The sequence below is a fragment of the Lineus longissimus genome, chromosome 15 (assembly GCF_910592395.1).
Source record: "Lineus longissimus chromosome 15, tnLinLong1.2, whole genome shotgun sequence".
Classification (NCBI taxonomy): domain Eukaryota; kingdom Metazoa; phylum Nemertea; class Pilidiophora; order Heteronemertea; family Lineidae; genus Lineus; species Lineus longissimus.
Window position 1 is genome coordinate 4,881,722 of NC_088322.1, and position 15,818 is coordinate 4,897,539.

The 15,818-nt window shown below is 43.4% G+C and overlaps 1 protein-coding gene and 1 long non-coding RNA gene across 2 annotated transcripts in view; one reads left to right on the forward strand and one right to left on the reverse strand.

Annotated features, from left to right (window-relative positions):
• LOC135499999 (uncharacterized) overlaps positions 1-15,818 on the forward strand; it is a 102,111-nt gene that overhangs the window by 73,122 nt on the left and 13,171 nt on the right. The window lies entirely within an intron of this gene.
• Positions 3,968-6,598, reverse strand: LOC135499898 (uncharacterized). The gene is made up of 5 exons (XM_064790932.1): positions 6,419-6,598; positions 5,310-5,439; positions 4,923-5,185; positions 4,718-4,814; positions 3,968-4,559 (listed from the first exon to the last, which is right to left on the reverse strand). The coding sequence occupies exons 1-5, from the start codon at positions 6,459-6,461 to the stop codon at positions 3,968-3,970; spliced, it is 1,125 nt and encodes a 374-aa protein (XP_064647002.1). The 5' UTR covers positions 6,462-6,598.

Below are 15,818 nucleotides of genomic sequence, written 5' to 3' on the forward strand. Positions count from 1 at the left end.
GGGTATTGCCTTTGAAGGCGCCTTTTCAGTTGGCAATTTCTGTAAGTCCATGGGCCTACAGGTAATCCAGACTCACTTTGCTTCACACGTTCCTTGAACAGGGACATTAAAGTGTTCATTGTCAATATTTCATTGTTCTTTAGGATCTTGCATTCAATGACAGTTGTGCTGAATGAGGCAAACCCAGCCTCACAAAACATATCCTTTTTTGAACCAGCTGCAGCACTGTCCTGTTTTAAACACTTTATGTATTTGCGATAGCATGACCTGTGATACCTGGCTTCCTTTGCAACAAGGTCCTGACCAATAATCCGAAGCAAAAGTGTTTCATGCTGCTTAGCCGATGCAGCCAATTGCAACCATTCTGCAGCTTCGAAAGTTAAACACTGAGTCAAAGGTTCCTTTTTCCTTTTCTGGTCATGATTTTGAGTGAAATACTGCTCTGCTTCGCAAAGGAGACATTTCTGTGGAAATAGACCTAATCTACTTTCTCTACTAATCTCAACTGATCCTTCATTTGTGCCATGACCTGGGTGCGGTAAAGCGGAGCGGATTCGGAGGAGGCGTTTTGGTGGCACTGCATCAACGTCTTGTACAGAATTATTTAGAGTTTGAGGTTCTTCAGGAGGCCTATTGGCCTTAGATTTAGCGGCACTGCTTTTCCTTTTCCTTATCCTCACCACATCAGTAAACCGCGAGTAACATAACCGATGGTACCCCAAGTCACATACACTATCAATACATTGAACACAATCTGAAGGTCCAGAAAACAAAGTTGGGTGTTTCTTGCATAAACTAGGTTTTGCTGACAATTCCTTGGATATAACACTTTCTGTACCAGGTAAAACAATCCATTCACCTATACTACTCCTAATTTTCTCGAAACTTGATTGAGAAATCGGTTTAAAATTGGAATTTTCGTTTTCACAAATATGTAAACAACATTTCACATGTTTCATGGGGGCAGCCATCTTGGGCAAGAAGGGCCCAAGGGACTCTCTGATTGGTTAAAATCGTATATATGCCACCTATAAGCCTTAGTATATACTAAGGATTTATATAAAAAGAGGAATAAAGAGGTCGGCATCTGGGGCATGTTTAAATAGTAATTACCAATTAGTGTGCATGGTTACCTGGGTGAACTTTGCAATTCTGTATTGTACTAAAGCCTAACAATACTTTACAAAAGAAAAAGCTTTGTTCCATAAAGTGTCAAACGGAAGTTTAGAATAAATACTGTTAGCCCATGGCCTACAATGAGGTTTTGGGCAGCAAGGCCAGTGCTGGCAACGTTGAGGACAATGAGCCCCTCAGCTCTTATTTTGGCAGCGATGAGTTTCATGGTGAAAGTTTTGCCGTATCCTCCTGGTGAATTCAGGACAAATTGTTTTGTTATGTTGTCTTCGGGTTGAGAATGGACTGCGAGTTGTATTAGGTTGAAAAGTTCTGCCTGTTTCTCATTTATGGAGGGGTAATCCTTGTGGAATATGCTTGCCTGTTCATATTTGTCGTAGATTTCGTCTTTAAGGAGCATTGCAACTTTCTCTTCCTCTGTCAAGGGATTGGGTTGGGGCATTCCGTCGATATTAGCGAGGCTTCCGCCCATCAGAGACAATTCTTCATTCAAGGACGTTAGTAACCTGTCGTGTATAGTTTGGGCGTTGACTTTATCACGCGTACAGTTACGAAGTTGCATCTGTTGATATTCGATATCTTCCGACATGTCTGTGAAGAACTTGTCATACAGTGTCTTGGGTACTGTGGGACTGCAGTATTGAAGAATGACAGCAAAGGTGGCACGGATTTGTTTCCCTGTTCCGTATTGCGATACTTCCATCAAGGCAACAGTCCACTCACTGTCATCCTCAAGAAGGCCCATGGCTAAGGCTGTTTCCTTGAAGGTGTTGTATTCGTGTTCTTGGTAATTGCGAAGGTCATCATACGAAGTGGGGCCTTTGATGTGGCCGAGGAGTAACTTCAGATAGAATCGTTCAGCTTGGATAGGAGATACATTATTGATTCTTCCGATTGACCTTGGAACTTCTCCGGATGCCAATGGAGTGGCTCTCTTCTTCCAGGTATGGTTAGGTTGCCACGTGTAATGCTCAGGAATGTCTGCGTATAGATATTCTCTGGCATCCGGATCATTCTGGTTCAATTTGAAGAAGGCCATGAGTGTAGTGTCTTTCATGGTGTCCAATGCTTCTTCAGCCATGTCTTCTTTGAAGATGACGTTTTGCTGATCTTGCAAGTGTATGGCGAGGGACTGAACTGCTGGATACCTGTCTTGGATACTGTATTCCATGGTCCTCCAGTGGGCATCATATGCATCAATACTTCTGGCATTGATGAATTGAGCTATCTCATCTTTGTCTTGTACTTGTTGTCCTTGGATGCCGACAGTGGCAACATCTGAACCCTTGTGAACATACTTGTAGATGTACTTGATTGTGTGGAATGAGCCGACGTATTCAACGTTAATGTGAGCCACCATCTTTAGGAGTAAGTACTTATTGTGGGGAACAACCCAGCGGTTGTCGTATGTGAAGTTGTTCTTTTGAATAGTTCGGCCATTATCTGGTCTTTTGTAGATAGGATATCCGTGACCGTCAGCAGGAAGCGTTGTTTCATCATTGAAGTTCTTTGGGTATCCAAATCTACATTTGCCATCGATCATACAGGGGGCATTTGGAAAGGCGGGACCACATGGTCCATGAAGCATGAAGTTGGTGACGATTTCATACAGCTTAGGTTCGTTGTGTGGGTCCGGGATTTGGGCCTGGATGATGTTGTCGATGTCATCTACTGTGATTGTCTCTTGCAGGAGCAGAAGGATATGGGCATGCTTCATTCCTCTGAATTGTCCTTCGATAACATGGAGTCTCGCTTTGACAGTACCAAGGACACCGTGTTTGAAATCAGCAATGAGCTCGTTGAGACTGTGCTGAAAGATTCGGTTGACGATATCTGGTCTGTCGGAAGGTTGCTGCCCAGGGAAGAGATTGTTTGTGACAGCAGTCCATCGGGGGTTGGCGGTGAAAGTGATGAACAGGTCAAACTTCCGGAATTTTCTGGCTATGGCGAGGGCATCTAGATAGTGTTTGTACATGTACCGTGGACTTCCCGTGAAGGATGATGGAAGGACTGTGAGCTGTCCCAGTCTTTGCAGTTCAGTTTGCTCAGTGTTGTTTCTGGCTTGGCTGAGAGCATCAGCTAGACCTCTGTACTGTTCCACTCGGAGGCTGTCCTGGTTATACTTGATGTACTGTAAACGTTCTTTTTCTATTTTCTGCCACTGGTCACAAAGGTACTCCTGTGCAAGTCTCTTGGCTTTGTGGAGAGTATTGAAGCTGCCGTCCCTGACCTGGAGATGGAAACGGAAGAACTGAAGGGCTGTTAGCTTCTTGCCATTGGATTTTGTGAGGTTGCATTCGAAGCTGAAGCCACTTTCACCATGAGGCATTATGAGAGGGTAGGAGGTTGGGTCGTACATAGGATGTTGTTCATTAATGTGGATGGTGTCATTCTGTTTTGGATGGCAGCTGCTGTCTCGGTAAATGACGACATCTCTTGGTTCAGTGTGCTCGCCTGGTGCCAGGAAGACGATATCTGGTACATCAGGGTTGTGGTGCTTTCTAGTGGCTCCGATAGATCCTTTAGCTTTGAAAACCATCCTAAGGTCTTTGTGTGGGTTTTCTTGAAAGACTTTGGCAGCATTCTTGTAAATGTGCACATAAGGATTGACAGAGGAGAGTTCTGATTGGATGACAGTTAGAATTGTCTTATCAATGGACCCAGCACCCTTGGAAATGTTCATTCGGGTGTTAGTTTCATGTTCCTGGTGATACACGAATATTTGTGAGAACTTTAGGGTTTGTCCGGACAAAGGGAAGAGATTGGGTGTGAGATGGTACATCTGGCCACTGATTTTAAAGGTTTGGGGGCCACGGCCACGTCCATGGTAGTCCTAAACTTTTCCTGTGAAGTTTTTTGATGACATGGAGACCAAGTTATTATACTGTCGTATGTTCTGCAGGAAATTTGGGGAATTAAACAATGTCTGAAGAGCAGGTGTTGGATTTGCGAAGGGTTTGAGTTTTATTGTTCCATAGTCACAACACTTTGAAAACACTTTCATTGGTCTGTTATCGAGGATTATGATTTTGCTAGATTCCCAGGGGAACATGAGAGCCTTGCAGTTGGCACATTGCTCAGTCATGTTGGGAATACTATCAATGAAAGATGTGGCAGTAGTTTTCTCTTCTGGCGGAGTCCAGGCCATCTTGTATTTTGGAGCGAGTTGTCTCTTTCTTGTTGATTGCTGGTACTTCTTTCGTTGGACAGCATAATCTGGTGTGAGTTTTTTTAGTTTTGCTGCAGCTAATGCTTTTGGCGTTCTGATTCTTTCTGCATCCCTCTCCTTCCTAATGGTGAACGCTTGCTGACGATGGTGTTGTAGTAACCGGAGTTCGTCAGGATCAGGCTCCAGAGTGCACATGACACCTATGGGTTGACTGTGACCCATGTATGGACGGCAACACTTGGAGCATCGCAATATCCTGTAAATGGAAGAGGGGTAAGTTGAGATGATTGCCAGAAGTTTGTCCGAAATCTCTTGGAAAAGATAGTGGTGACACACAGCATAATGGGTCCACGTCCAAAATAACTGGACGTCCTGAAATTTAAACTGGACGTTTCAACCTAATGACTGTCTTACCTTTTGGCATCTTGTTGTTGGTGTTTGATCGTTTCAGCTGTTGCCTCTGAATCGTGGTCAAGTGTGGACAGTGTGGCCTTAGGAGGAGGGCACTGTTCTGAAAATATGAAGAGGCATTGATATGCAGATGACTATTTATAGAAAATTCTGATGATTCAGCATTTGATTGAAAATTTACATGATTCAGCATATTCAGGATGCTTACCGATGTGATTAATTGCAAGTTTGTTGCGTTTGGCTGTGGTTAGTGCATCAGGAAGTCTGTTTCGTTTTCGTCTATGGGCTTCTGGCGTTGTCTGTCTTTCTGCATCCCTCTTCTTCCTGAGCTCCTTCCTAACAGCCAATGCTTGCTGACGATGGTGTTGTAGCAAGTGGAGTTGTTCAGGATCAGGCTCCAGAGTACACATAACACCTCTGGGTAGACTGTGACCCATGTATGGACGGCCGCACTTGGAGCATCGCAATATCCTGTAAATGGAAAAGGTTATAAAGAAAAGGTTATAAAGATTAGTGAAGATAAAAGTTTGAGAGTGCGCACCCGGACCTTCGGACTTGGATAACTTTCTAAATCGAATGACCTTTACTAAATTACCTTTTGGGATGTTCCTGGGGTTGGTGTTTGATCATTTCAGCTGGAGCCTCTGCGACTGTGGTGGACAGTGTGGCCTTAGTAGTAGTAGTAGTAATAGGCGGCGGCGGCGGCGACGGGCTAAGGGACTGTTCTGAAAATGAGGCAATAGATATGCATTTATATGATCTGAAAATGACACTACTGATATGCACGTCGGAAAAAATTGGAACGTCCATTAAAATGGGGACCATCTACAAATTTAGGAACCATCTACAAACTTTAGAGACCATCTACAAATTTAGGGGCCGTCTACAAATTTAGGGACCGTCTACAAATTTAGAGATCGTCTACAAATTTAGAGATCGTCTACAAATTTAGGGACAGTCTACAAATTTAGGGACCGTCTACAAATTTAGGGACCGTCTACAAATTTAGGGACCGTCTACAAATTTAGGGACCGTCTACAAATTTAGGGACCGTCTACAAATTTAGGGACCGTCTACAAATTTAGGGACCGTCTTCAAATTTAGGGACCGTCTACAAATTTAGGGACCGTCTACAAATTTGGGGACCGTCTACAAATTTAGGGACCGTCTACAAATTTAGGGACCGTCTTCAAATTTAGGGACCGTCTACAAATTTAGGGACCGTCTACAAATTTAGGGACCGTCTACAAATTTAAGGGACCATCTACAATTTAGAGACCATCTGCAAATTTAGGGACCATCTACAAATTGGAACATCCATTAAAATATAGACTATCCGCAAATTTAGGGACATATCAATAAAGACACAAAAATTGGCACGTCCATTAGGCCTCTATTGGAATGTCTATTAAAATAGGGATTCATCTAGAAATTTAGGAACAGACCAATCTTTGTGACGCCTATTTACATAGGAACCCATCCCATAATAATAGCCAGGGACCCATCCTGAAATGACGTACCGATTCGACATCGAGAAAATGACACTTTCCCCAAGTTTAGTGCATAGGAACGTTCCAAAAAATAACATACTCCCCAACTGCATAGGAACGTTCCAAAAACATAACACATCCCCTACTGTCTGAGTGCTGAGCCATCCATTGGATAGAAATTCACATTTACATGAGCAGAGCATCTTATTCTTACCTTTGTTGTTATTCATGTGTGTGTCTAGTACTGTCAGGTCCATAGTCTTGCATAAATGTCCATTGTCTTCAGAAAATCATCATCAGGAAATTCAGAAATCAATTAAAATAGGTGCTACATTGTGCAAGTACCATAGCAGTTTGGGTTTAGTTCCAAATGGAGGAGGATGTTTAGAGTTTTTAGTTTTTAGTTCCTCTTAATGTAAGCAGATGGCAGCAGTATTTGGGTGAGCATAGGTATCATGTCTACTTTATAGAATGGGGGGATGCTCAGCTGATAAGATATTCTATGTCTGATTTACAGTTATATACTTCCCGACTTTTAATTGAACTCACCAGCAGTGGAGGCAGGAATGACCAGAGCGGCCATTGCCAATTTTGCCAAATTGGGGTATACCTCCGATTTCGCCACAACTTTTAAAGCTTCTGGCAGCTTCCCATATCTTTCCGGGTACTTCACCATATTGGCACGGAGGGAGTCCCATTCCGTGACAGCCTGTTATCTGGAGAGGTCCATGCCTTCCTCGTACCTGTTCAGAAGCATCTGTAAGACAACGCAATGATGATGGCATATAAACTTAAGAAGAGTCCGAGACATTATGCATTACAGCGCAATGTTCGCCCTTTAAAAAATTGTCAGATTGTTTCCTCGACCACACTTACCCCAAGTGAAGCCTCTCCATACTTCGACTGCTGAGCATCGATGTTGGATAATGGCAGACGTCGGGGGTGCCTCTCTGTGTCGCAGTCGAACATCGCAAATGCATCCATTGCATCTGCATTGGGGAATCGGTCCCGGATGTTTTCAATAACGGTGTTTATAAACCTATCATGAACCTGCAATGTATGAGAAATGGTACAACAAAAAAAACCCGCCTATATTCGCAACTTCTAGTGTATTAATTGTTTGTTTGGGGGTGGGGGAGATGTCGTACACCATCCATTGATTTAACTACACACCTGGTTTTGGAAAACGACAGCAGACATCTCTCTGGTCAGTGTAACACCTGCGCCCGTCATGCGATCGATAGTGGCATCGCGATTTCTCGTATGTCTGCCAGGTACTTCCAGGGTGTCTTCAAGCTGATCGATCGTGTCTTTTAGTTTCTCCTCAATGTCACTCATTGCCAAATCTTTCATCTGTAAAAGACACAGAAATGTTATGACACCAACGTATTTCAGACAATATATTCTCGGGCTAGCAATTCACATGCAATGAACTCACTGCATCTTTACATACTTGTACGTGTAAAATCAAATCTGTTAAAAGCAGGGGTAAGTACCTGAAACTTCTGTGAAAGCTCAGACAACTTTGGCAGGACGTCACACATCATATGTAGAGTCGCAACGAACTTCCACGCGGAAGCAAGCTTCAATAGCCCGATGGCCTTCACATCCTCTCGCTCAGCTGCCTCCCTGCCGAGACTCAAGATTATGCTAGTGAGAATCTGCCTCATGGTGTTGCAGCCTTGATCATGGGAGAGCCAACGGGTTGTTAAAGCTCTCTTTGGCTTCAAGGTAGGGTCCTGTATAGCACCCTGAAAAGAGAATTCACGTTGATATAACAACTTAAAACTATTCAATACCATCGGCAAGTACACTGTTGGGGCCTATGTGGCCATATACTAGTGAGTACCGTAACTCTTACCTCAATAGTTTTTAGTCCTGCCAAACGTATTGCCGAGTTTTCATAAAACTGGTAGATCATCTGAAGGGTGTCATTGAAACGTTTAATGTATATATATATATTTTATTAACGTGTCACCTTTTACAAAAAGCCAGCCTGCAAAGGCTTACGAGACAGAATAATTCATAATTTGCAAACGGGAGCGCAACATGTCGACCGCGGCAAAGGGAGGGGTGGTCCGACCATACACGACTTATTCTACTTAAGATTTGAGGCGGTTTATTTACGCATTTGGTAGATGAGTCGTATATAGCTAGCTACACGTCCTGCCACTGTCGGACTCGACAGAAGCGCATTCAGTCCACCGCTCCGGTCCATGGAACCAACATTTTCACCAATATCCAACAGCAAGTCCACCCGCTCTCGGCTATATTTTGTACACTCCAAAAGAAAATGACCATACACGACTTATTCTACTTAAGATTTGAGGCGGTTTATTTACGCATTTGGTAGATGAGTCGTATATAGCTAGCTACACGTCCTGCCACTGTCGGACTCGACAGAAGCGCATTCAGTCCACCGCTCCGGTCCATGGAACCAACATTTTCACCAATATCCAACAGCAAGTCCACCCGCTCTCGGCTATATTTTGTACACTCCAAAAGAAAATGGAACTCATCTTCCACTTTTTCATCACCACAGGTCTTACAGGTTCTATTTTCAAGCGGCACACCCCGATATCGTCCTAATTCTATACCTAGAGGGAATGTACCGTTACGCATTCTTGCTATTGTAGACCTACTCGCCCTACTTAGTGGCAATAAAACATATCTCTCCGTACCAAATTCCTGTTTTAACAACTTAAACGTTCGTAGTTTTGGCATGTTCACCACCTCATTTTTCCATTTAACCACATAATTTGCCATGAGAGCGTCCCTTATCCGGCCTGAAAGCTCCCTATTTTCTGCTGCTGAGAATGTCCTGTGTAGCATGGGAGCATCATAAATGTTAGTCATATTACAATCGTTCAAAATAGTTTTTATACTTTTGCACCAGTTATCTTTCCCTTGTCTAGATAACTCATAATCCCATAGAAATATGTGTTTGGCAATTCTATGAACAGGCAAAGTACACTGCTTAAACCACAAGTTACACATCTTGACATGATGCCTGATAGACAGCGGTATGGAACCCATGTCGCCCACTATTGCCGGTAAAGCTGAAAATTTACCAACTCCTAGAAAGGATCTTAAACACCGCAAATGAACTTTCTCACATTGTCTATAAGTTTTAAAACCCCAAACACTGCAACAGTAGTCCATCACTGGCACCACCTGAGCGTCATATAAGCGTATATACGAATTATACATGAGTCCTCTTGCCGTCGAGAAATGCTTCGCTAAAATACCTGCTAGAGCCTTTGAGGCCCCTTTCGCTAACACGTCTGCAGTGTGGGTATAATCTAAATATTCATTCAGTTCTACACGCAGATAACGATAGGCATTAGTTCGCTCAATATCATGTTCTCCAAAATGAAATACATAATTAGTTGGCGCTTCACATTTCCTACGAAAGTGCATAACTTTTGTCTTTTCAACGTTCACTGCCATACGCCACTTTATACACCAATCCCGCACCATGTCTATCATGTTTTGGAGCGATTCCTCATTGTCACTAATCAGGGCGATATCATCAGCATACAACAGAATAGCTATATTTCTACCGTTTATAGCTACGCCATTTCCTTCACTGTTTATCTGTTCCGCTAGATCATTGAGATATAAAGCAAAACGAGTTGGCGATAGGCTGTCCCCCTGTCTAACTCCGCACGTTGTCCTAAAACTATCAGTCAGACACCCATTGATGCGCACGCGTGCATCTGTATCCTTGTACATTGACACAACTGATTTAAGGAATCTGCCGGAGATGCCTTTACCATACAGCTTTGTTATCAACAGTTTTCTATCTATCATATCAAACGCCTTGGAGAAATCCACATAACAAACAAAAGTAGGCTTTTTCTGTTGTTTTCGATTTCTCACTATTGTTGTCAGACTAAAGATATGATCCTCGCAACTCCTGCCTTTCCTGAACCCATTTTGCTCATCGACCAACAAATCATTGTCGTCTATAAAGGTCATTAGCCTGTTATTCAATATCGTACTATACACTTTTCCAGTTGTTGAATTGAGACTTATGCCCCGATAACTCAACGGATCTAATCGGTCTTTTCCAGGCTTATGTATCGGATGTATGGGATGGTTTTCCCCACACCCCCCATGGCTAATGCCAATCTATGCGCAACACAGTGACAGCTAATCATCATGGGGGAGAGCTGAAAAAAATCAAAGGCGGATAAAGTGGATGACTAAATAAATAACGATCCAGACGGTCTGTCGGTACCACCAGAAGCAAAATTTAATTATATGAAAAGTTGGCTCAGTGTTAAAAAGAAGTACTTCGGTGCAATGCTCAGTGTAATTTGGATTTACCCTGTTCAGTTGGGTTGCAACACCATTGCGCCGACCAACCATGGTGCTGGCCCCGTCGCTCCCAAAGCCAGCTAGGTTCCCAATAAGAAGATTTTGCTCTTCTAGGAATGTTGTCAGCTTGTTTGTAATCGCATCAGCGGTACATGAAACCATCTGAAGTTATAAGTAGTAGTAACGCCTTGTCAACTTAACGATTTCGTCGTACAGGCAGCTGTGAAATTACTGACTATATAAAAACATTTTGGTTCATTTTCAGCGAAGTGCAAGATTGGCATACTCAAGAAAATTTAAACGTTCACACCAAGGTTCTTATTGACATACCGACCAGTATTAAATACATGTTCTTTTTTTCCAGTCAAATAACTAGCCTTTTTTTCCAGTCAAATATAACTAGCGGTTATCGTTACATCTTACAAACATACAACACTGAACAGGAAGTATTACTCACTGACTGAGAAAAAAAACGTACCTCTTCTGCCCCCAAAAATGTGACGTTGGTATTTCCATTACTGTCTATGTACTTGATGTACACTAGAAGCTGTTCAACTGTTGAAATGTCAGTTGACTCGTCCGTTAACAAGGCGAAGACAGGAGATTTCCGGATCTCCGCCAGTCTGGATTGCCGAACTGTTTCACCTGCAACGAAAAGAGTGGTTGTGCCTAAAGTCAGTGACTGAACATAACTCAGATTAGATAGGGTACTGGTAGGCCAAACACGCAACAGAAGAGTTCGGTCGGGGTCCTTCAACCTGTTGTGAAAGAGAGTGGCCAAGGACTGGAGGAATGACATCATTTGAGGAGAACTGAAACTGAAATTGGTGGGGACTTGATATTCCTGTAAAAGAATGGAGAATGATATTCAAAAAGATTTACTCTCTACGAAATTATCTGGTGTCAAGAATTAGTATCACGAAACTAGTAGATACAAAACGTTATGCATTGTTGATCGTAAAGGCCGAGACAAGTTCTGATTTAAACGCCAAGGCAAACCCAGATCTACCGACTAAATGTACCAACTTACCAAAGCACCAATCCATCTCCTGCATTGTCCGTTCTGACGTGTAGTTTACGTTAGCGCTGATATTGAGGTTGTCAAAGTAGGTGCACCCCAAGTCAACGCAAAGGCTCAGGAGACTTTTGAACTTGGTTGTATGAGGTATGTCTTGCTTTATTAACCAATACATGCAGCGCATGGCCACCATAAAAGCATGCTCCTGGACGCTTAGCATGGAGGCCATGGCTGCCTGTATCCCTCCAGATTTCTTGGCAGCCTCTCGTTGTCCCTCTAACCCGAGGGCTACTGTGTGTGACCTGCATTTCTGGTGGTCGCGAATTTTGTCCTCCCTGAAAGTCTTGCAAGGCTTCAGGGTCCATGATTTTCTCTTGGTGTGTTGGCCATGCCTGATGCAAATTCGACAGAACATACCATCTGAAAGTTTAATAATTTATCTGAATTGCTAATGCCCCACAAAACTACGTGGGATGTCCTATTACCCGGAAAGCTAATTCTCTGACGCACATCAACTTAATGATAGTACTTCCGTTTGTTTGGTAATATATATTAAAACCAGAGATTCTTCCAAGATTTCAAATTGCCCGGGAATCGGAGATTGCTTCAACTCTGAAACCAAACTTCGTACCGAGAACATTAAAAAAAAGCTGGAAGGACGGCCAAATTCCGATGAACCAAGTCAACCCACAATGAACCCACTGAGATTAACAGGCCTACTGCACTATAACTTAAGAGACCGGTGATATTCTTTCGTGATCGACACTCCCGGGTCGACACTACACGTGCTACAAAGCCTCTATCTGACTTTACCTCAATCACTAATGGCGCCGAGCACCGAGGGCTGGAATTCGCCCGCCTTTTCGCAAACGGTGGTAGGCGCGACTTCCAAGTTACGAACACACACGCACGCACACGCACCGTTATCGCGACAAGGTAGGCCAAATTACAGTCGAACACCAGTCTCTGAGCTTAGTCTGAGTAAAACCCTAGCCTAGGCCTACCATGGTTGAATGACTCGTATCACTAAAAAATGCTAGGGGCCGTATAAATACATCTCTTCTTTGTAAACGTAACTATAAATGTATGCACTGCAATTAACGGTTTTCTACTCACGCTTCTCTTTATCCTCGGACGAAACGTCATACATTAGCCACGAGCCGTATTTCTTTGACCATTCCTGGTTAAACCCGGTATTCCTGTGGTTTGATGCGGAAGCTGAGAGGGCTACTTTCTTTTTCGGTTGCGATGTAGTTAAAGTTGTGGGCGCCGCAATCATTTGATTCTCGTCGTCATGACTATCGCTGTCCGAAACTACTGGGGAAGAAGCTCGGGAAGAAGAAGCGGGTGGAGAAGTCCGAGGCGGACTGGTCTCCGATGCCTCAATTGAATCCTCGATTGCCACAGAGCTAGTAGAACTTGACGAGGAGGGAGTGGGACTTCTCTTTTTCTTTCTAAAAAACTTCAAAATTCCTTGACCCGACATTTGGACAACACAAGAATCACATTCACAACAACCACAGGCAAACTGACGATCGAGCATGCAGCATGTGTTTTTCTACTAGGCTATCGCTAGTGAACGCGCGCGAATATCAAGGTCATTAAGTACGTTAACCTGTCGATGCTAAAAAAAGCACCCGGCGGCGGGAACACGTGTCGGCAGGCCTTCCTTTGAGTCACAGTGCCTGGTTGAGGATTGGTCACCGTCCTGTACCTTTCCCAGTCCCACCTAGGGCTAGGCATTAATTGCAGTCACATATACGTATATTATACAACTTTCGTATTCTAACTGAATCACATGAATATACATCAAAAATACTTTTCAACCGCCTAGTAAAATAATATCTCTTTTTGTTTGTATGTAACAACTAATCACCATTATTAACATTCTTATAGTAGATACTCGAACTGCATTGCCTTCACATGGGCGGCGGCCAGAGAAAATCAAGCGTGGAGCCCGTCGTCAATGACATGTATACTCCCGCTCCTCGAGGTGATTGGTCAGCAGCGTACGATGACCATATTTGTCTCGGGAATTATCGTCAGGGTTCGGTTTTTCCGTGCATGCGCGGTGCGAAATTTAGCACGTTGAGCTGTATTCAAAGTGAAGTGCTGGTAAATTTTGACGATAACCACATCGCCTAATAGCGATTAACGTGACTGCCGGAGACCTCGAGGACTAGGAGGGAATTATATAGAACAGGTTGCTAATAAGGTTTGCCGCGCAATTATTTCATTGGTCGCCGTGTTCCGTCCGAGGTTTTCTGCGCCATAAATTATTGATTTTCTGTCAGGAGTGGGTTCGCGATGCGCAAGTTTAGGCCGGCGGGAAGGAAATCCGTCTACCCTGACACAACTGCACAGTATAAAGGGTGGCATACAGGTTTTATTCGTTTATCAGATGCATCTCCGGGCTTCTAATTTCGTTTTTTTTCTGGGGAGACAAAATAGCGATGCAGGTTATAAATCGGGGCGGCGTACTTTTTGATTGGGGCGGCAAAATTTGATCGTGGCGGACTTCGTATATTTCAGATTCAATCCGGGCGGGGCCCCCCAATTGAATGGCCCGTGGAGAAGGCTGATGTATGCAACGGCGCCATCCCGTCTTTCATCGACAACACTATGTTCATCTAAGTATCTTCCAAGTGCATCCCAGAATGGATCAAATTTCGTGTCGTTGGGCCTGCCATTATTGAAGCGCATATCCTGATATAGTTCATCATCCCCAGACAGAAACTCTGTCACACTTTTATCAACCTCAGCCTGCTTGCTGGATTCTGCGGCAGCACAATCACCTGTGAGGTATCGAAAAGCATCACGAAGGAGAGCTGGCTGTGCTCCACTCGACTTCGAGTACCGATCAATGAATGCTTTCCTTTCGGATCTTCTTCTGTAGATGGGCACCATTTCCTTAGCCTTCAGCAGAGCCGCCAGCGAATCAGCAACGTCGCAATCCCCATCAGGACATTTCCACACAAAGGAAACGTTACCCAGCCAATTACCATAATGGTGTTGGAAGATTTCAGTTGGAAACGTAAGAGCAAATCCTTTGTACCATTATTCCCTTTCAAATCGATCCTCTGGCTCATACTCAAGTAATGACAGGGGCTGATACACATCCATTTCAGAAACAGCATTGTTCAGTGCTTCATATCGCCTATCTACAACACCAACACCTGAAATGAAAAAGGAAACGTGTGTTCTTATATACAGTAGAACCTCGGTTGTGGACCACCTCGGTGAGTGGAACACCTCATCTAAGTGGACCGCTTTGGACCAGTCCTGAATATTTTATCATTGATTTCCATTTTAAACTGGCCCTCAGTATAAAGTCGACCACCTCGGTATCCGGACCGGACCACTGTAGTACTTTAATATACTGTTGTAAACAGTCTCAAAGCGCTTCACAATCATTTATACCTGCAATATGTCTCGAAGTGTTCTTTCCCATTCGATGACATATAGGTTGTGAACCGATGCCAGCCTCTGTAACATGGTGTGCAGCAGTGTTTCTGACTTGTTGTTCCTGGAGGAAAGTCCGATACTTCTCCAACGCTTTCAACAAGCCTTCGACCCTAAGTTTGAAGTCCACAAAATCCTGGTGCTGGAACCATGGAAGCATCAGAAGTTCGGCAATGTGGTCCATATGCTCCTTTAGGACAGAAGCTTGCAGCTGAAAAACAAGTGGAAGAAATAAAATAATCATTTATTATTTTCGAGAAGTAAAAAACTTTTTGATACTAGGCAATTTGCACTGAAACACCAGTACCAGCATAGAATGGCATTCCAGGGTAGGCCCTTATCTTCACAGAGTATCAGCTTTGAATCGTGGCTTTGATTTACATGTACATGTACCATCTATAACAAAATGCCAAAAATGATTTCTTCCTGGTCCTGATCACTACATTGTATCAGACAGAAGATTTACCTGGGGTTCTTTCTTGTGTGATGTATCATGTTTATAGTATCCATGGAATTGACTGAATGGTGCTGGTATGTCAATTGATCTGTTCTGGAACTTGGCATGGTGATAGTCAAGGTACCACAGTACGTTAAAAAGAGTCTGTACAACATTCGCTCCAGTTGATTTCACGGTCTGGTTGGAAAAACCAATTTTCCTTTCCTTCATAACGTCGATAAGTTTGTTGTAAACCTTATGATCACCTCGATTATCAGTCCTGAAAGAGAACAATAATCAGAATAGATTTATAATCAAAGTGATGTGTTCCTGAGGGCTCCCGTTCCGAAGGGATCCTCTTCTTATTCGTCCTTG